The 22,093-nt window shown below is 38.0% G+C and overlaps 1 protein-coding gene across 1 annotated transcript in view; it reads left to right on the top strand.

Moving 5' to 3' along the window:
• The window catches only part of LOC129202298 (sodium channel protein type 5 subunit alpha-like), a 35,816-nt gene extending 16,665 nt beyond the window's left edge, over positions 1-19,151 (top strand). The window contains exons 13-27 of the mRNA XM_054814810.1: positions 98-336; positions 684-884; positions 1,687-2,040; positions 3,713-4,150; positions 5,090-5,236; positions 6,351-6,471; positions 9,187-9,341; positions 10,010-10,183; positions 10,439-10,546; positions 12,225-12,503; positions 13,131-13,184; positions 14,925-15,066; positions 15,767-15,867; positions 16,287-16,557; positions 17,953-19,151. Of these exons, the coding sequence (XP_054670785.1) occupies positions 98-336; positions 684-884; positions 1,687-2,040; positions 3,713-4,150; positions 5,090-5,236; positions 6,351-6,471; positions 9,187-9,341; positions 10,010-10,183; positions 10,439-10,546; positions 12,225-12,503; positions 13,131-13,184; positions 14,925-15,066; positions 15,767-15,867; positions 16,287-16,557; positions 17,953-19,151 (3,983 nt within the window). The remainder of the gene's footprint in view (positions 1-97; positions 337-683; positions 885-1,686; positions 2,041-3,712; positions 4,151-5,089; positions 5,237-6,350; positions 6,472-9,186; positions 9,342-10,009; positions 10,184-10,438; positions 10,547-12,224; positions 12,504-13,130; positions 13,185-14,924; positions 15,067-15,766; positions 15,868-16,286; positions 16,558-17,952) is intronic.
• The last annotated feature ends 2,942 nt before the right edge of the window (positions 19,152-22,093 follow it).

Raw genomic sequence — 22,093 nt, 5'->3', positions numbered from 1 at the left:
TCTTTCTTCTTCTCCAGTCTTTTGAGTAATTGAAGTTATTATTTCACCATCTTGCTCAGTGATAACTAATTATAATGGGGTTTTCTTTTGCATTTAGAACTTGAAGAATCCCAGCGGAGATGCCCACCGTGCCTGAATGATTTTGCTTTAAAGTATCTAATTTGGGACTGTTCTCCGCTTTGGATGAGAATCAAGAAAAAAGTGGCTGCTTTCATAAAGGATCCCTTTATTGATCTCACCATCACTCTTTGCATTGTGATGAACACTTTGTTCATGGCACTGGAGCACAATAATATGTCAGATAATTTTAAATCGATGCTTAATGTAGGCAACTTGGTAAGCAAATTCTCAGCTATGTGACATTTTATACCAAGGATTGATTGATGGGTGTTTTCACTTGAGACATAAAGAGTAACTATAAAAATTAAATATTAGCAAACTCTGCATTTATAAACTCTAAATTTCTAGTATAGAAAATTCCCAGATTTTACTGATACACTTCTAACACACTCCTGAGAAGGCAGAAAACAATCCTTCCATTTTAACTGAAAGTGCATTAGAAGTTCATAAAAAAAAATGGATTTTGTTGATCTGTCCATGAATGTTATTTGTAGGAATTTGATCTAAAGACAAGAAAAATTCATGGCTCCTTTAAGGCTGATGCTACTGTCTCTTTGTCACAGGTTTTTACAGGAATCTTCACTGCAGAAATGATCTTAAAAATCATCGCTCTAGATCCCTATTATTACTTTCAGCAGCACTGGAATATTTTTGACAGTATAATTGTCACATTGAGTTTAATTGAACTGAGTTTACCCAAACACAAAACCAAGAAAGAAAGGCGAAAAGGAGGAACCCTGTCAGTTTTACGATCCTTCAGACTGGTAATGCCTCACGCTTACTCACTTGTATAAAATATTATGTTGCACGTATACTAGAGAATACCTCAATTGTCTGCAGTTAGGATGCAAGAAATGATTGGTTTGGTTTTGGATTTTTGGGGGTTTTAAATTTTTTCCCCCTCCTCTTGGCATTGGGGATAAGAAACACACACTTAAACTTGTGATGTTAGAGTTTAATGACATACATATTTCTTTTGAATATACTAAGAAATGTTCAGAAGAAAAAATATTCCAGACTAGGCATATTATAAAACTGGTGTAAAAAATTAAAAACTAGCACAGAAGTACAAATACAAGAAAAAACCCAATGCCTAAAAATAGACGTGAAATGATGTTAAGGTATTCATATCGCATACTGTGGACCAATTTATATTGCTTTACCAAAAGATAAACTCCTTTTATAGTAATGCATCAGCTGGTCTTCCAACTTTGGTCCTTTGCGTTATGTGTAGGTTAAGCACCACAGTCTGCATCAAGTGCATTGTATGGACACCTGCCTGTGTGGGCCAAAAACACTTCCCAGGGACTCGTGTCAGCCTGGTCCTTTACGAGGCATTTATTTTAGATTTGCAGTGTTGCCTAGTTAAAGGAAGGAAAAAAAAAACCCGTATAAATACTTTTTAAAAAGTATTAGCGTCACGGTGCCACAAATATTACGTAGTTCAGAATAGTTCAGAATTACATAGTTCAGAATATCTGTAAAATAGTTTTTGCAGAATTCGAATGGTGCAAAGATGATTTATCACTACCGATGTCTAACACTATGGTTTATGTTTCTACGCAGCTGAGGGTCTTCAAACTGGCAAAGTCCTGGCCAACTTTAAACACTCTAATTAAAATCATTGGTAACTCCCTGGGTGCACTGAGTAATCTGACCCTCGTCCTGGCAATCATCGTTTTCATTTTTGCTATAGTAGGGGTGCAACTTTTTGAGAGAAGCTATGGGGAGAACAGCCATAAAATAAACAAAAATGGCAAGCCACGCTGGCACATGATGGACTTTTTCCACTCATTCCTCGTCATTTTCCGAATTCTGTGTGGAGAATGGATTGAGACCATGTGGGACTGCATGGTGGTCGCTGAACGACCACTGTGTCTTCTTGTCTTTCTGCTAGTCATGGTGATAGGAAATTTAGTGGTGAGTTTTCCAATATTTTCTTCTCTTTATCCTGTGAATGGTAGAATCTACTGAATTGCCATTTTGCCAAAAAAGGTAGTTTCCCGAAATGCAAGTGAATGCGACCTCTGTGTGTTATAGTCTGCAAAAGCTTCTTTTCCTCTCCCCTTTGAGCTGCTGTCCATATTTTCCCATTTTGTGTGCTATGCACATAGCATCACTTGACCTTCTCACGTGGCAGTGTGATGAGGAATATCTTTGCAGTAAATATAATACAGGCAACTATGTTTCTGCACATCTTGGGATTTGGATGTAAATAATCAGTAAGGCTAATGGCTTACCTGCTTGAATTAATGGAGCTAAGTGCTTAAATCCCTCTGTAAATCAAAATCTGTGGGGTTTTTTAAGATCTCATGCATTTAATTCTTTATCAGCAAATGGCAGAATCTACACTCTTATCAGTAAAATCAGGATTTTCTTTAATCATCTCTAAGTACGTTTATATCCAAGAGCTGGATCTTGCTATGGCATATCCTACACAACCTCGCGCACCTGACTTCCCAGTCCTGTTTGATCATTTCTGCCCAATTCATAAAAAACTTTTTTAGTAGCTTTGTTTCTCATGTCATTCATATCATTTACATACCCATCTTCCCTTAATTTAAGAAATCACTGGAAAGAATTAAATTTAGTCAGTCCTTTATGGGAAATATCTGTTCTGTGGCTCACTCCTGAGTACCCTGGTTTGAAGTCCTGCCTGTTCTACACCCCAATGATTGACTTCGGTGATGAAATGCTGAGAGTGATGTTCACATCACATGATGTTAACTGTCAAACAATAAGCGCTTAGCCTACGCTCCTTGTTTAGGCTTTCTTATTATCAAAGGAAACAGAGAGGGATCTAAGAGTGAGATTTATTCCAACCTAAGGTCAATAACCAAGACAGATGGGATGAACTGGTCTCTGGAGGGCTAGTGTTCTCCACGGACTGTTCTCTGGATGACTCAGGGGTACTATCTGTCTATTTCTGACAGTATAAAAATTAAGAACATAGTTCCCAGCCCAAACTGAAACATTAGGGAAAAAAATTAGTTCTTCCTTTCCCTAAAAAAAAAAAAACCCAAACAAAATCCAAACCCCAAAAAACCCACAAGTGGGGTTTATAAGTTCTTCTATTTAAGTGTACTCAAAAGAGGGGAGAAAACCTCAATTCAAGCTTCTTTTTTTTTTTTTTTTTTTTTTTTTTGTGACAGTGTTTCAGATTTGATGGAATTGCTGGGCCTGAATCTGATCTCACACAGGATTTTGGAAGCAGGTCCACAGAGGCTTGCTTTAATTCTAGTTTGAAGAAGGAAGAGATATTATTAAACCGACAAGGCATGACCATAGCCTTTGCTACTACTATAACCTTTGAAAAGATATTTTTGCCAAATAATGCATTTAGCATGCACAGATCTGTTTTAGCTATGTTTTAAAATAACTTTTTTTTGAGGGAAGAGAGTCATGGGAACATTGGACTTTGAGAGAGAGAGAAGTTTAATTCATCAGTCACATTAATTTCATTATTACCTTGTTTTGGTTTGCTCAGTAAGTCTGAACTTCGACAATATCTGTGCTCTTCAAAGTTACAATTTAGATTTCTGAATGCTACTCTCCTGACTTCTAATTTTATTATTGTTTCAATGACTTTCAGGTTCTCAACCTTTTCATTGCACTACTGCTGAATTCCTTCAGTACCGACTGTCTCCAGACAGCGGAGGATGACGGAGAGATGAACAACCTTCGGATCGCCTTTGCTCGGATTCACAAGGGATTTCACTTTGTGAAGAGCGTTACGTGGGATACCTGTTGTGGGAAGCTCAAGCATATAAAGAAAGCACAGAAGAAGAAAATCAAACTGACTGCACAGAACCCGCTTGGGTTCAAGCGTGAAGAAATAAAGAATTGTAAAGAGAATTGCAATAATGAATGGGCTGAAAAATATGGGGACAAATACTCAGGTCTTGAAGATTTTATTACCAATCCCAATGTGTTTGTTTGTGTCCCTATTGCTGAGGCAGAGAATACAAGCGAGGGTTTTGAAGATGATGATAAGCTGAGCACATTTACAGACACAGAATACAGCAAACAGGTAATACATTTCTTTATTTGTGTTGGAACACTAGAGTGCGCATATATATATATATTTAGATGGATGCATTTATGGTAGAAGACTGTCTCTAGCAGAACATAGTGGCATATGTTGGTCTATTTCCAGAGAGTTACCAAATTTTGAACTAGAAACAGAAATACGAATGTTTAGAGTGAGGGTAAATTATCACTTGGAGCCTTTTAGAAATCAAGAGTCTTTCATGGTCTTACAAGAAAGACCATAAATTGTTGGGTTTGCTGCAGGAATTCCTAGCTGACACATTGTGTTACGCACAGGTAATTACATAGCCCATAGGTAATTGTGGAAGTTCTTGGTGAACTTGGAATGTTTATGTAAAAATTTATGCAAATAATGCCAACTACTTTGGCATTATTTACATGACAGAGGAAAAAAAAGTGTGTTCTGCATAAAGAACATTATCAACATAATATGAATTTATAGCTCGGGTCCATTCTTTGTATTTGTCCTTGTTATATGTAGTATGTAGTAATTATTAGAAGTTAGAAGGATTAAGTATGGAGTGGCTCTAGTAAGGGCATATTTCTTATATGATAGCATATATTATCATATTTCTTTGTGTTCTCTGAATTTTTCAGTTCTATTTTAACCATAGAGGCTGCTGTTCCTATTTCAAGATTTCCCACCTTACGTTTCTGTTGTAATCCCCATACAAAAATTTTCACTTAACTTTTGACTAGTTCACTACAGTAGTAATTCCTTAGTTTGCTGCAAGTCCATTGGGAAAAATTTTCTTTCTTTACCCTTAAGTAAAATCAGAGATGCAAAACGATCTTACGACTTTTGCCTGGAGAGCCCTACTTTAAATGAAATGTATATCTTATCTTTCTTTCCCTTCCAACTTGTCCACCCCACAAAAAGGGAAAAGAAACCCCCCTCTAATCCACAGATTATTTTCAGGATGAAAATCACCTGAGGCAAAGGGGAGAAAGAGGGAGAAACTCAGGAAGCTGGAGTAAAGGATCCGGATTTTCCTCTGAAGAATTCAGTGTGCTTTACCTAGGAAAGGATAGGAAGGTTGAACCATCAACACCAGAGCAAAAAGAGGTAACAAATGTTTTTTCTATGGCTGTATTGACTTTCCAGTACTGGTCAAGCTCAGGTAAGTTTCTGTTCAAAGACTTGCTGGAGTGGAGTTTAGTGGCAGCAGCAGCTCTGAGCTTGAGGTGGCCGGTCTGGCTGGTCAATGATGGAGCCAGAATTGTGTGAATGAAACCGAAGCTGGGCTGGGTTTCTAGGTATTGATTTTTAAGAAAAATTTATGTATAGGAAAAGGAGTGTTTAGAAGTGGAAGAACTACAAAATAATTTGATTTAAATAAATAATTTATGAACTTTTCTCTGCTACTTTCCATTTATTGAAGTATGAGTCCAAAAAAAAGGAGAGGAGGGAAAACAGGCATTAAAAGAAAGATATGCTTCCAAGTAAATGTAGGAAATTCCAGCAAGTCTGCCTGTGTCCTAAGTATCTCAGTTTCAAGAAATATAATACTTTAAATGAGTTTCGCACTATGACATCAAGATAGTAGTTATTAACTAAAAATATTTTTAGAATAATTTTGAATAAAGAAGAGATTAAAAAAGTAACACAGCACTGCACAAACCTAAAAAACCCACATCTGTTAAGTAACTTGTAATAAACTGCTGACTCATCGTACATTATATATGGTGTGATGGGATAGACAAAAGCTTAATAACTGAAGGATATATGAAATGATTCCAATTTCTACTTCATAAATACTGTAATGGATGTTTCAGTTCCTGTTACTATACCAGATATATTTACCTGGTTCTCCTCTTCAAACGCATTTTCCTGTGATTTCATGCTTTTAACCCAAGCAGTTTATCCCACATTGAGGACTACATGTACTGATAAGCAAGTTAAGAGCTCTTCAATTTACCAGCTTACCAGGGCAGTGAAATCTGGTTTCTGTAGATAGATACTGTAATTAGATAGATTTGACCCCTATTTGAATGTTCCTGCTGGTACTTATGAGCTCATACACTTTTAAAATCACAAAGTGTGTTTCATTGCCAATGCTACATGAAACATTAGTACATAGCCAAGTTTTAATTTTGAATGTTATTTGTTGATGGATGAACTTATTCATTTGGAGCTGAATGTAGAAAGGATCAATACCTGATCTTATTTTGCTCCATAGTTTGACAGCGCCAGCTCTTCTGAAGGCAGCACAGTGGATCTGACAAACCCTGAAGATCTTTTGAGGCAGATTCCAGAGTTTGCTGAAGACTTCAAGACTCCAGAAAAATGTTTTCCAGAAGGTAAGGCTCCCATGGTTTTGCTACTGGGGAGTGAGAAGACCAGTCTTCAAAACCAGACTTGTTTGTCTAGTGATGCTGAGCCAAAAGGGTGAGATTATTCTAAGTTAATTTTAGTTATCTGGAAATCGGATAAATAGTCCAAATCGTTGTCTCCCTCTAGTCAACAGAGAGATTGCAGTACCTGAAAAACAAACCCCCTTTCATTTGAAGCCAATTGGTTCTAACTGGGACCTGGGCAATGGCATTGACCCAGCCCCAAAAGATGAGATTACTATAGTGAAGTGAGATGAATTTCACTCTGTTGGAGAGCACCGAAGTCATTTTTGGGTATTAGCACAAAAGAAGTGTATGTGATCAGATCTCACCTGACAATGGTCACTGGAACAAGGCACTTGACACATCAGATTTGTTAATACTCGGCAACGGAAATTAGTAGAGAGAAGCTGCTAGGATGAAGTTGAATTTCTATAGAGTGATAATCTGGGAATCTCTTCTCAAATCATCATGCAACATCTAGTTTTACAAGTTGTTATGGGATATGTTGAGTACTTCTATGAATTCTTGCTACCCTAACATGTGTAACAGCATGTGGTTTTCATAAGATGCAAAGAAATAGCTCTTGAGGTGTTTCTCAAACAAGTGTCCCTACTGACAGCCAGGGTTAATCACTGCACTTTCAGTATTAATTGTGAGAGAACAAACTACATCAAGTCAGTTTATAGGCTCATTTCTTTCAAGTGTGTTATACTAAGCAAATAACTGTGGCAAAATTCTTCCTGGTGCTCCAACTTGCTCTTTGCTCACCCAGTCAGCCTGGCTGACCACCACCATTTCCACCCATTCCCCAAGTTTTCATTGATTCAGTTGTTTTTTGCCCATTCAAGCTTTCCTGTACCACAAAATGATCAGGAGGGACTTCTCCAGCCTTGCATATACATGGAGCCCAGCAGAAGGTCCCACAGCTCTCTAAGCTTGCTTTCCTCCTCCGCTCCCAAAGGCAAAGTCTTGCTCTCGTCACCGCCTTCCCAGTACCACTTTCTGGGTGTTTCATCTGATGAGAGCATGGATAAATCAAATCTGGCTGTAATTACTCCCATCCCCTTATTGCCCTCTTCTGTAGAGCTGGCCTCTTTTTTTCTCCTGTGCCCTTTTTGGGTCAATGAAGCTTCTAATGCATAGTTTAAGATTGAATAAATAACAGTGAAGTATGCAGAAATTATTTGCTGCTAGAGGGGTGTTGTACCTGAATGCAAAGTATTCTCAGTGCAGTGATAATATATATGTTTACTATTATGTTATACATCATAAATCTTGGGAGAGATCCAATGTACCTACACTGCAATTTGCTTTCTCCAGAAAAAAACCCACAAGTATTGCATTAATAATACAGATGTCAGATTTCTGAGCTACAGCGTTTGTGGTGTTTTGTTTTTTGGGGTTTTGTTTTTTTGTTTTTTTTTTTTTTAAAGCCTGCTATTATCAATGGCATTTTTTGCCTGTACAACTGTTACAACAAAAGAAATAAAGAGATTTTTAATTTTTTTTTTTCCCCTGCTCCAGGGAAGAAACATGAAATGTCTTGTGGTCTGCAGTCCCAGGCTGAAGTGTGTCTGCTGTGGCCAAACCATTAGGGAACTCAGCTGAAGGTGCAGCAAATCTGTACCTAACACAGATTTCTGCACCAAAAAAAAAGTCTGTATCTTCTGCAAGTGCCATTCCCTGCCCCATCTCAAATCACAGATGTACGTTACTGGGAAAGCTGGGATTATTGAAAGAAAGATGATCAGAATTTTTTCAATATATTATATTCTATGATATATAATGAGTTATATGTACAATACTATGTCATATGTGTATAAGATACCATATATATGTGTCACATATATATATTATTTTTTTTTCCTGCTTGGAAATGGCAGAAGCCTTCTGACATACATTTTTCACCATAATGAAAACATGAATTAGCCTAGAGCATGCAGCAAGGAAAATGTTAGCCAAAGAGAGTTAATTCTTGGCAAAATTAATAAGTAATCAAACCCAGGATTTTGTAATGGAGTGGTTAGGAAATGTTAGGTGGCCCTGGTGTCATTGCCTGTTAAAAGAAGGAATTCAATGAGCTTGAAAGGAGATGTCTCCTTTTATGGAGCCTGTTTGTCAGCTAGAACATGACATATTCTTGCAGGTTATGTGATATAAAATCAGTCACTCCATAGGTTCAGAAGCAAATAAATAAATGAATAGACCCAGCAAGGCAGGATATAATGCTGCAATACTGAGGACAACTGTTTACCTTCTCTGTCTCCAAGCCTTTTTGTTCCAGGGAATCTCATCTCTGCTTTCCAAACCATTCACAGAAACTGAGAAAGGCTTTTGTAACAGCGAGGCTCTTCCCATGGCCCCGCAGTTTTGTGTGCCCAAACAGCAGGTCGGTGAGAGCATGTCCAGTGTCTCAGAAATATCTTGAAACAATGGAAAGTTGTCCTAAGGGACTCCACCTACTTTATGTGTACTTAAATAGGAGTTATGAGGCAAACAAAATTAGATGTTCCTTTTTTTTTTTTTTTTTTCCTCTTGGCAAAACATGAAAAAAGCCCACCCAACAATGAGGCAGTTAATGTGACTGTGGACCTTCCCCTGCTGCAAGAAGTTTCTTGAGCAAGCCTTCACGTGCATGTACGTTCATTCCATGCATTCAGTGCTGTCTCTCGCTTTCAGGTTGTGTTCGATACCTTCATTGTTATGTGGGTAGTGCCATAAAGTTTGGAGGAGAAACATGGTGGAACCTGAGAAAAACCTGCTACCAGATTGTTGAACACTCCTGGTTTGAATCCTTTATCATATTCATGATCCTTCTGAGCAGTGGAGCCCTGGTTAGTGCGGCACGATTTCATATATTCATTTAGAACCATTTTTAGCTTTAATTTCTCTGGGTGCAAGTTTTGGGGATTTTTTTAGCAGAAAACACAGTGAATGTCTTTGAACTCATCAGGAGAAAAAAAGAAGAGGTTTCACATAGCAGGCATTTATTCACTATTGCAATTACTGCAAATTTATTATTAATATTATTACAAATTACAAGAGAGAGTGAACAATACTAAAAATATATCATTCTCAGAAGCTGTTTCTATTCTGGATGTATACAGGATTTTTCTGTCTTTCTCTGGAAGTTATTTCACAGTTTTGAATTTTTTTTATGTCATTAAAACAAATAAGTTACTCTTAATACTTAAAGAAAATAATGCTTGGTTCTCTTGAAAGTATATTTTTAGAAATTCATTTCAAGAAGTTTATACTTTCCTCCTAGGTTCCCAGTGTGCATGATGCATGTGTCCATGGGAGTGTACTAGATAGAGGAAAAGAAAATGAAGGGACAGGGAGAATCACAATTTTATCAGATAACATTGATTTAAATAAAAGATGGGTTTTAGATCTGTATAAAACACATACTGAATGACAAAGGGATCTTAATGATGCTAGACTTTCTTTTTATAAAGTTTACCTCTGACTTTTGCCATTTGTCTATGTATTATAATTTCAGGCATTTGAAGACATCCATATAAATGAGAGAAGAAGCATTAAAATCATGTTGGCGTTTCTTGACAAAATGTTCACTTTCATCTTTGTTCTGGAGATGCTCCTGAAATGGGTGGCTTATGGCTTCAAGAAGTATTTCACCAATGCCTGGTGCTGGCTGGACTTCTTTATTGTAGATGTAAGTTCTGCCTTCGGTGTTTCTACGCGGCTCCTGACACAGGATGTAGTAGCAGAATCATCAATAATTTTCTGGATGCAAAGTTAAGAGAGTACTCCTACCTCCTTTAATGATGGTTTCAGGATATCAGGATATTGTATTCTGGGCACTGAAAATATAGAGAGATTTATTTTTTTTTTAAATTTTTTTTTTAATAGGAATAAAGGAACTAGACATCAGGACACTGCTAATATTTTCTTCTGTCTTCCCATTCAGGTCTCTTTAATAAATCTCTTCGACAGTTCACTTGGCCCCATGAAATCTCTTAGGACTCTCCGAGCTCTGAGACCCTTAAGAGCATTGTCACGATTTGAGGGGATGAGGGTAAGACTGAATACAAATTAAAGCCTGTCAGTACTAATAAGCATGTAACAGGTTCATAACTCATGACTGTGTCTTTATGAAGTTTACGTGTCTACACCAAGTTCAGTTTAGGACCTGTAAAGTGAATTTTTAAAAGGCATCTTTGTGGTGCTCCTCTGTACTTTGTTGCTCCTTATAGACCTTGCTCAAGTGATCGATCCTAAGTACTGTTGAAACTAAAACTAGACTAGGCAGAACTTTGTTCCGTCACTGCTCGGTCTTTTTTGTGTTCCTGTCTTACTGAGATAGGCAAAAACAAAACAGAGAATGAAAACTGTGAGTACAATTCTCAGTCTGATGGCAAGCTAATTCAGAGGAGAGAATCACCTCTGTTCTGCGAGTTTTTACTGGATTGATTTACAAAAACTTTAGACTGTCAAGAGGTACTTTGCTAAAATGATTGTTCCAAATAGACTTATTCTTTCAAAAAGCAGGAGTGTTTGTCTGCAGAATATTTGCTGCCTTTTTCAATCAAAGAAGGACGTGGAACAATGTGATGCTTCTGGACGTGACTAATTACAAATCTACCATTGTGCAAATGCAGAGAAAGGCTCCCTCAGCTATACGCAAAACACGCCCGTACACTGCAGTGTGAAACAGTACGATAACCACAGTGGTATTTGGGCAAAAGTCTGGTCTATGGAATATACTCTGGCACGTGAAAATGGATGACAGAAAGACACGTGGCATCACTGTCACATGTTTCCATGGGAACGCAGTCTCAGTGCAGCTGAGATATAGGTTGCTTTAGATATCTTCTGGAAGTGAGGATGAAAGCTCTCTGGTTGCAATCTTGTCACTGTGAAGGCAGAGAGAAATTGATATGTTCTGTTAATTAATTTAATGCAAAATTTCCATGTCCAGAGTCAATTTTGAAACAGGTATCATCATACTTTCTGCCTTGCTATGCAGAACGTGTGTGACATGGTCTCCAACAACCTTCACAAAGTTGTTTGATTTTTCTTCTAGTCCATCAAGTTCTTTGCTACGTGACTGATGAGTTCACTGCCTCAAAGATACCTTCTCATCATTTTCTTATGCTGCCCCATTTTATGAAGTGATCTGTTATGTCTCAACATGCTCTTAAAGCCTGCATGGACATTTTCTGTGACTGTATAGCACTTAGCACAGAAAAAGTACCTAGATCATGGTTATAGACCCCAAACACAATCATAGTCCACTAAAAATAATAGAGCTAGCAAAATACTAGTAGAGAGTTAAGACTGATCCGTTTAAAAACTACTTTCTACAGTCTTAGTACTACAGTCCTCTGCACTAGTGCTTATGGATGAATATTTCAGAAATTATGTTATAAAAGTTTAAAACAGACAAGCAAAACATCCCCCACTCCAATACCAAGGGAAAGTCATCAAAAGAGGATGGAGTCACACTGTAGTATACTTACGTGCTAGTGGCTTACAGCAGACGAAAAAGTGTCAGCTATTCCTTTGAAAGCCTAAGAGATACTATAGACCTTTGAATCTTTGTTCAAGGTACCCATGCCAGCTGTGACTAGTATTTACACAGAAAACATTAGGTTTCTGTTTGCTGAGATGACTAAGTGACAGCTTATTGCACTGAGCAGATACTTAAACGCATCTTTATTTAAGTGTATTTTTCCTTTCCCATTTCACCCAAGGTGGTGGTCAACGCCCTCGTGGGAGCCATCCCTTCCATCATGAATGTTTTGCTCGTCTGCCTCATCTTCTGGCTCATCTTTAGCATCATGGGAGTGAACCTCTTTGCTGGGAAGTTTGCAAAATGTGTCAATCTGACAGAAGAAGATGCAGAATTAGATGATTCAATTGATGACATAACAGATTGTAGAATGTATAATACCACAGGAAAAATATTCTGGGTCAATGTTAAAGTCAACTTTGATAACGTTGGTTCTGGCTACCTGGCTCTTCTTCAGGTGGTAAGTGCTGCTTGCCTTCACTAGCCAGCACCATGTCAAATCGACTTGACTTCCTGTCAACTCCAAACTCATCTCTGTGGGTGATGGAAAAGAGTGGTATCATACAGCCTGCTCATCCCTTGTAGCTGGCTGTTCAAACGCCAGTGCTGTTGGTACACAAAAAAGGGAAATAGGGGGACAAATGAGATCCCACTGTGCTTTTCCAGGTGAAAAAGTAAGCATCTGGTGGACAAGTGCTGTTTCAGCCTCCAGCAGATTCATGACTCTGAGAGCTGAAGTCAATCTCAAGGAAAACTGGAGCAAATACTGAAGTAGTCTTCTGTAATACAGATTTTTTTCAGCCATGAGGGTTGTAAGGCCTTCAGTAGACCATGCTGGTGAAGGTTTGCACTGTCAGCATCCTAGAACAACGTGTTCCGTCCCACCCTAGCAAAGCTTTAACATCCTGATAAGGCTGAGAATGCCACACATACAGCAGGGGCAAGTTTCCCTAAAGTCAGAACTTGGTGCTATGTGCGTGACCACACCACAGGCTCTCACTCCAGTCAGTGTCATCTGGATTTTGCAAATGATGTGAAGACACTTACCCTGAAAGTTCAACACGTTTTCTGTAATCTCTCATTCTAGGCAACGTTTAAAGGTTGGATGGACATCATGTATGCGGCAGTAGATTCACGAGAGGTCAGTCACTACATTCAAACTATATTTTTTTTTTTTTAATGCTGCTGCTTTCTACAAAAGCATTATAATTTTTGCACTTTTATATCTGCTGTTTGTGCTAAATCTTTCCAGTAATTATTTTTGTCAGCTGATGTAAACATTTCATCTATGAATAACTTGTAGGATCCTAACCTCTTGTGATGGGGAGTGGGATTCAACTCCAGATCCATTCACCTAAATGCAGTTACCTATACTGTAAGGTCTTCACAGGAGTTCACCTCCAAATGCCCTGTATCGTTAATGGAGATCTAGTCAATATGCTCAGAGGGATCTAGGGAGCATTTCAGCTCACCCTGGATATCTATATTATTCAGCTGAGCACCTCTTTATACTACACTGACTCTACCAATAACTGGATGTCCATCAGCTGGCAGGGGAGTTCAGAGTTCCCACTCACATGGAGGCACCTACCTTCATGTATCTTTTATGAAAATCAAACTTTGGGTAAACCTGAACATTTTACAGTGACATAGTTTAAAGTCCTACTCAAAACACAAAACCAAACTTACCAAAAATAGAGCTATTGTGGATGAGCAACCATGTAAAATACGCTGTCAGCCATCACTAGTACTATTTTACCTGCTGTTTTTATTGACAGTAGCATTTGCTGTCTTATCAGAAGTATCACCCAATGTTTTACAGAACAAAGTTGTATGTCTTTGGAGGCAAAGAATTTCAAATTAAGAGGCTATCTTAATTTGATCATGACTTCAAAGGAATCAAATAATTTTAAAAGTAACCATATATAAAAATGGGTGTGGGTGTGTGTTTGTGTTTCAATTTACAAAATTTTTTGTTCTGGTTTTATTTTTATCCATAATAGTCATAGAAGAATATTTTTTTTTCCCTAAGAATTAAAAAACATTTCTAGGCCAAGATTGTAGTGGCAAGACCTTGGAATTAGACTTCTAAATAGTTTGCTTGATTTTGTGAAAATCATGTCAAGAATGTCCAATTCAGTAACTGTTTCTATTGACTTTAGCAGGGCCTCAATCAATTGCGAATGGTAGGATTTTAAGTCAGGCTTGAAAAGAAAAAAAAAACAACAAACCAAGCAAAACCTAAGCCACAATAATCAGCTTTTGTGCAAAAAAGAAATATAAAATAAAAGTAAACCTCATTCACCACTAGCCAAAGACTAAGTTTTGCTCTACAAGTTTTTCTGTACAAATATATTCAATATCAGTGTGAATTAAATTACCCTGTTCTGCAACGATCTGGTCAGAAACTACCTAAACAAACATTGTAAAAGAAACCAAATTAACAAGCTGTCGTAGTATAAACACTTTGTAGTGCTATTATTTTGAGCTGTGTTTTCTGGTTCGTTATCTCTCAGGTGGTGCGCGTGGTGTATCATTTTGTAAGGTTCGTGTTTAATTTCAGAAAGGATAGCAGTCAGCTTCTGAGCAATAATGCCCCTACAAGGTCATAGAATTTTGAAGCATCTAGTAGTCACCATATGAATGTTACTTTCTTCCATCATTTCATGCCACTTCCAAAAGTATTGTATACATATAATATTTTGTGTTATGCACTATTAGTAGTGTTAAACTACACCAATTTTGTCAGAATTAGCAGTAAGGCTGTAAATCTTAGTTCGTCCTGGAATCAATTTGTGAGAGGATCTGCAATATGAAGATTATCCTGGATTAAACCGATGTTGTTATTGGTCGTTTTTCACATTGCTTCTCATTCTTGCAGAAAAACGAGCAGCCGCAAATGGAGCACAGTCTGTTTATGTATCTCTACTTCGTGAACTTCATCATCTTCGGATCTTTCTTTACCCTGAATCTCTTTGTTGGTGTTATTATTGACAACTTCAACCAACAAAAGAAAAAGATAAGTATATTGGTTGTCCTCCCAACTATGTCTTGAGCGATGCTGACTTTAGAGAACATATAATGGGTATTGGTTAAGGTCTCCTACTTTCCCTTGAGTAGGGGCCCCATCCCTTAACAAACAGCCAATAATCCAGATGGACCTTGCTGTACATAGAATCTAAAACTTCTATTGGCATTTACAAGAGGATTAGTAATTAAGTTAGCAGAACTAACACCCAGGGTGAGGTTCTTCCTCCTTTGTTTTCCCCTATCACCTGAACATCTAACTCATTCCCAGCATTTCAAAGGCGGTGACATCTTCTCTGCAGCCCCTTAAAATTTTGCCCCTTTTTCTGGCATTGAGCACAGCATGAGACATTACTTAGAAAATGGTCTGGGAGAGATGCTCTGATGAGTATTTTTGGATGTTTAACCAGAACAGGATATGGGAAACCAGGGAAAGAGTTGTTCCTATCCAGGTTTTGAGTAAGTCCTTTATTTTCATGCTTTCTGAGCTAGCAGGGTTTTACTCGAGGACTTCTGCTCTGTGAATGGATGGTTTATGCCACTCTGTTTTTTTTGACACAGTTACAAATTATGAAAAGGGTTAGTACCAGCAAGACGTGAAAGGGAAGGAATTTTAGTTTCCAGCATTTTAGACTTTGTAACTGCAATAATGCTGCTTCCTCACCAAATAACAGTGACGTTTCTTTATATACTTAGGTGGGGAAGATATCTTTATGACAGAAGAACAGAAAAAATATTACAATGCAATGAAAAAGTTGGGGTCCAAGAAACCTCAAAAACCCATTCCAAGACCACTGGTAAGGCTCTGAATTCTTCAAAGAGAAAATGCATTGCAAAAATGCGATTTAATTCACTGAAAAATGCTTATGTTTAAATATTATATATAAATTATTTATACTGTCATTATATTGATACTCAGACAGTGCTCTAAAGTCAATTGCTTACCAAAAAGTTTCACTGGAAGATTTTACAGGCTAAATATTTTTAAAGTTCTCTGCCTAAGTATTGCTGGGTTTTACATTCACCTTGGAACTGATTAAACTTCAGGATTGGAAGGGATCTTTAATGTCATTTTTATATTCTGCCTTTCTCAAATTTCTCTGACCTCACTGTAGTTGAGTGACTTTGCAACATAAAAATTGGACCTGTTGGAAACATGTGCAGATGAGTACTCTCTTCTTTCATAACTCATGCCAGATGTACTTTTTTCCTCTAGAACAGATACCAAGGGTTCCTTTTTGACATTGTAACACGCCAAGCTTTTGATGTTGTCATCATGATTGCAATCTGCCTTAACATGGTCACCATGATGGTGGAAACCTATGAGCAAAGTGAAACAAAGACTAACATCCTTAACAAATTCAATATACTCTTCGTTGCCATCTTTACTGCAGAATGTGTACTGAAACTGGTGGCTCTGAGGCAGTACTATTTCTCAAATGCCTGGAACATATTTGATTTAGTCGTTGTGATCATGTCACTCATGGGTAAGTAAAATTGGTTTGGCAAATTCTTTATTAAATCAATTATTATTCTTTTCAGAAAAAAATAGTTAAAATTTATCAACTGCAAATGGATGTTGAAATGGAAATCATAATACTGTAAACTCTTGAGGAAAAAGAACTAAAAAAGCCATCATGATCATATTAACATAATTTGAAATAAGATTTTTTTTAAAAAATCTGCTATTTTCTTTGAATAAAAGTATTTTTTTAAGTATTAAAAAATCAAAACCAGCTGTGTTATGTAAAATCTTTCATAATAGTTCTTTACGTTGTTTTTTCCTGGTCTGAAAGACAGAATGAATAACCCATCCTACTAGTACCACATTATGTGATAATTTCCATTGTTACAGATTTAGTGCTACTAAGAAATCTTCAATCAGATAAAAATTACTGGGTTTTAAAATATAAAGAGAATATGAAGACTGGAATTAGATTATAGAATATAGAATTCAGTTGCTGGAAACTCAGGCATAGCTGATTGAAAATAAGAGTTCACACTGTGTAACAGGATAGAAAAGAACACCACATGTATTAGCTTTTATTTGAAGGGATTGCAATGGAAGAATGGGGTAAAGAGCTCTTTCTGCCAATTTAACTATTCTTAGGGCCAGTACTGCCAAAATAGCAGAAGACATTTAGGGGAAGAAAAAGATTTCATTTCTTTAGTATAACTTATGTTTTGGGTAATTTAGATTCCAGTACGAATATGGCTCTTCCTTGAGAAATCAAGTACCCGGAGCAGAAATCCAGAAAAATGTATCAAAAACATCTAAAGCTCGAAAAGCCAAACCTCTTCTAGTGCTACTAGATCTGTCATTTTTTCATGCAAACTAAACATAAAATAACATCCATATGTACCTATGTCCCTGAATAACTAAAAGCCATTGTAGAGTGACATACACAACTTCTATGCTCATCACTGGGTTTGCTTATACGTATCTTGACTATATTATCTAAATGATGACCATGACATTGTTATAATTTCTTGTTTTCTTAGTTTAGCTTTTTAGTGTTAGTATTTGAAGTCCAATTTAGAAGGTAAGCTGCACCTGCTGACATATTCATGCAACCAATGTCAAAGAAAAACATCAGTCAACGAGTGTTAACTGGTAGGGATATTTGAAGTTGTGCATAGAAAGGTGCTTGCCATCCTTAGTGCAATGGACATTATCTTCTGGTGGCTGAAGAATGTAGTTCATAATTGCTGATTTCTACAGCTATTTTTTGAACTCTAACTTCTATTAAAGGTTGTTCTGCTAGGGTCTTAGCACACACACATCAGATATTTTTCAACTGTACAGATACTATCATTTCATCCAACTTCCTAGTTAAGCAGAAATGTGATAGTCTAACCAGTTTTTATCTTTTCCATTTTAGCCTTACTGCTTTCTGGCATCGGTAAAGCATTTGAAAATTTCTTACCACCTACTCTCTTCAGGGTTATTCGTTTGGCTCGAATTGGACGAATACTGAGACTGATCCGGGCTGCCAAAGGAATTCGAACTCTGCTTTTTGCGTTAATGATGTCCCTACCTGCTCTGTTCAACATTGGCCTCTTGCTTTTTCTGGTTATGTTCATTTATGCCATTTTTGGCATGGCTAACTTTGCCTATGTGAAGATGGAAGATGGCATTGACGATATGTTCAACTTCCAAACCTTTGCCAACAGCATGCTCTGTCTCTTCCAAATCACCACATCAGCTGGCTGGGATGGTCTTCTCAGTCCTATTTTAAACACTGGGCCACCATACTGTGATCCAAACATAAATGGCACTATAGGTGAATGTGGTAAACCTGCCATAGGTATTATTTATTTTGTAAGTTACATCATTATATCATTTCTTATTGTTGTGAACATGTATATAGCTGTTATTCTGGAGAACTTCAATGTTGCTACTGAAGAAAGTACCGAGCCTCTAGGGGAAGATGACTTTGACATCTTTTATGAAATCTGGGAGAAGTTTGATCCTGAGGCAACTCAGTTTATAACTTTCTCTGCACTTTCAGACTTTGCAGATGCTCTGGCTGAACCTTTACGTGTACCAAAACCAAACAAAGTTGAACTCATAGCAATGGACCTGCCTATGGTCAGTGGAGACAGGATCCACTGCTTGGATATCTTGTTTGCTTTTACCAAACGAGTGTTAGGAGATTCTGGGGAGCTGGATGCTCTAAAAGTACAAATGGAGGAGAAGTTCATGGCTGCCAATCCATCAAAAAAATCCTACGAGCCAATCTCTACTACACTCAGACACAGACAAGAGGAAGCTTCTGCCACTGTCATCCAACGTGCCTACAGGAGTCATTTGCTCATGCGCTCCATAAAGCAGGCTTCTTACCTGTACCATCACAGAACTTGCAGTACTGACACTCTTGGAGATGCTGCTCCAGAAAAAGAAGGACTTATTGCATCTATGATGGGTGACAACTATGGTAGGAGTCCTGACAAGTCTGAAACTTTGTCCTCAGCATCCTTTCCTCCATCATATGACAGTGTCACAAGAGCCAGTAGTGGCAATCTCATGGTTGAGAATGGAGAAATTACAGGTAATCAACAGTCTCCAGACATTAAATAGTTCATCAGTGACAACATTATTAAGAGTATTTTAAAATGTTCACAGAAGCTGATATTGTAAATACATGTCGGCTGAGGCAGCCTCCCTATTAAACAAAGTTTGTTGACCACAATCAGTTAACCATAGTTAGGCATGATCACTTAACTATTGGTAGCTGCTAAATCGTAGCCTTTGGCTCTGCTATGTTCAGTTTTGTTTAATATTTACACGTGCAGAGACAAAAGCTGTGAAAGGTTTTGGATCTGTTTGATCAAGGGCCACCCCGCTGCAAAGTAGGTCCCACAGTACCTGAGGCCACATTCACAGCAGTGATAGATAACGTCTGCTGACATTATCCCTCGTGCAAGAAGCAAAGAAAAGCCCAAGCACCACTGGATGTGCTGGAAAACAGGAAAAGAATGTCAGTGTTAAGATAAATTGCCAAAGGAAAAGGAAATTTACCCTTAGTCCACTCCTAATTGATACTCTCACTGTAAATCTGTTAAACAAATGGCTGCTGAATTTTTATTTATTTTTATATTTGGGGACTGATATACCGCAAACATAGCCACTGCATGATCCACAGATATGCCACAGTGTAGTGGACTTCTTCCAATATGATCAATTTACAGAATAAGTCATGGCATGTATGCTATTGTAGTTGTGTTACTGCAGCTTAAGGAAATAATAAATACAACTCTTAATATTACAGAACTCATGCTGAGCTGAGTAAAGCCTTGCTTCATATTTTGTCTGTGAGGATTTACTTTTTTTTAAACCTGGTTTTCTCTGGCAGCGAAGGCAGCCGTGCTGTGTGCCTATCAGTCACTCCATAACAAATTGTGTTTATTACATGCTTTCCTCAAACATCACAGAATGCTTAAGTTTCAGGCTCAAGCTCATTCCTGCCATTGTGGTAGAGAGACACAAATAAGCATTTCCACTGGGGCAAAACTGGCAGCATCACTTCAACCATTCCCTTAGACGTCACAAACCCAGGCTGGGGAGCGCCACATGGGCCCCATTTGAGATGCCCTTGATCATGGTTGTGAGCATCATCCATGGCCATAGAATTAGGCCTTGACCAAAGGTAGAGGTGTCCCCTCCATGGTAGGAGTCTTTCCCCCTTCTGCCTGTGCTTATCTAATGGGAGGACCAATTTTCTCTATCCTGCAAAGATTAGAAGAAACCAAAGTACGAATAATGTGGACAATAAGGAAATCTGGGTTGAAGCATTTGGGTCTGAGGATAACATAAGACTAAAGATGTAATCATAAACTCTACTTCTCATGAAACTACGTGTGCATGTGGTCTCTCATGATCCTCACCACATTTACCTTATAAATGTCTTTTTCTTTCTTCATTTCATTACTAGCTTTGTCTTCTTCTCAGAAAAACACATGCCCAAACAATACTCAGTCTTTTGTCCTTTGTACATGTTCTTTCGAGTTACTTTCAGCTGATGCACTTTGCTGTCTAATGACTGTTGTGTCATCCTTTGTCGTGCACTGGACATAGTCATAAATTACCCTTGACATTTAATTTCTTATTTACACTTCAAACATGTTACGTGCAAGTCAGTGTAAGATGCTTTATATTTTTCTTAGTTGCAAGGTTGTAGCTGTTTGGTCACTGCTGGGGTTGGCAGGTTCTGGCAAGGCTCAGGTGACCTTTCCCATCTGCACTGATTTCAGCTAGAAAGGAAACTGGGTTTTGCAACCGGGTGGGACCTGCTGTACGCTCCACTTGCAACCTGCAGCAAGCTGCCTACTCTCTTCAACACCACTTCTCTACAGCAGCAGTTATATGTCCCGTCTTTTTCACCTCTTCAGATTGTGAGCTCTTTGGACAGAAATTCTCTTTTATTATGAATGGTAAATTACACCTTAATAATGAGACTGTTTTCAGTTAATACTGTCTGAACACTGATTGCAAATAAATAATATTTATAATACCTTTTGATTTTAATTTCCTCTGTGGTATTCCCTTAGCTTCTCCTAGCTGTCGTAGCATCTTTAATTAGTTTTGACTAATACTCCCTCAGATTTTAAGACAGGTGCACAGTGAATCTGCTTTATACCAGAGAAGTCAACAGCTCTGTGCCACGGGAACCCAAGGGACCCTCTTCCTTCACACTAAAAAATAAAACTAACAATTACAAATTAATTAATATAATTAAAATATATTTAGTTTGCTAAAAGTTAAGTTGCCCAGTTTGTGATCCACCACAATTTAGAAGTTGACTACATCTGACTTGTGAGATGGTGTTTCCCAGCTCCAGCCTGTCGAATGTCTGCTCCAATGCGCAGAGTCCATCGAGAAGCAGTAACGAGCCACGTGCACTGTTCTCGTTGTTTTGGGTGTGCACTGAACGGTCATAGAACCATAGAATCATTTAGGTTGGAAAAGACCTTTAAGATCATTAAGTCCAACTGTAAATCTAGCACTGCCAAGTGCACCACAAACCATGTCCCTAAGCACCACATCTACGCATGTTTTAAGTACCCCCAGGGATGGTGACTCAACCTCTTCCCTGGGCAGCCTGTTCCAATGATTGACGATCCTTTCGGTGAAGAATTTTTCCCTAATATCCACTCTAAACCTCCCCTGGCACAACTTGAGTCCTGACGTGGCAGCCTCTTGGGAGATTATGTAGTAAAATATATCCTTACCCAAAGGGAGGGCAATTCATCTTTGCCAGTTTGTGTGCTAGGAGGGGGTATTTTTGGTTGTACAGTTTATTGACAGTCAGCTCCATACAAGCTTTTCCCTTTGACAGCCCGTGAGAAACACCAGCTCAATAACATGATGTTTTTGTTTGTTCCTTTGATAGCGATATAGCATAATAAATATATAATGAAGGACATTGGAATACCAGAACAACTGTACCTCTCTGTGGTGGACTTGATTTCACTACTTAAAGCACACACATTTTTCACAGGAAATCAAAGAAAGGGAAAGGG

The sequence above is a fragment of the Grus americana genome, chromosome 2 (assembly GCF_028858705.1).
Source record: "Grus americana isolate bGruAme1 chromosome 2, bGruAme1.mat, whole genome shotgun sequence".
NCBI classification, from domain to species: domain Eukaryota; kingdom Metazoa; phylum Chordata; class Aves; order Gruiformes; family Gruidae; genus Grus; species Grus americana.
The sequence above is the reverse complement of the archived record's forward strand: the minus strand, read 5'-3'. Positions and strand labels throughout refer to the sequence as shown.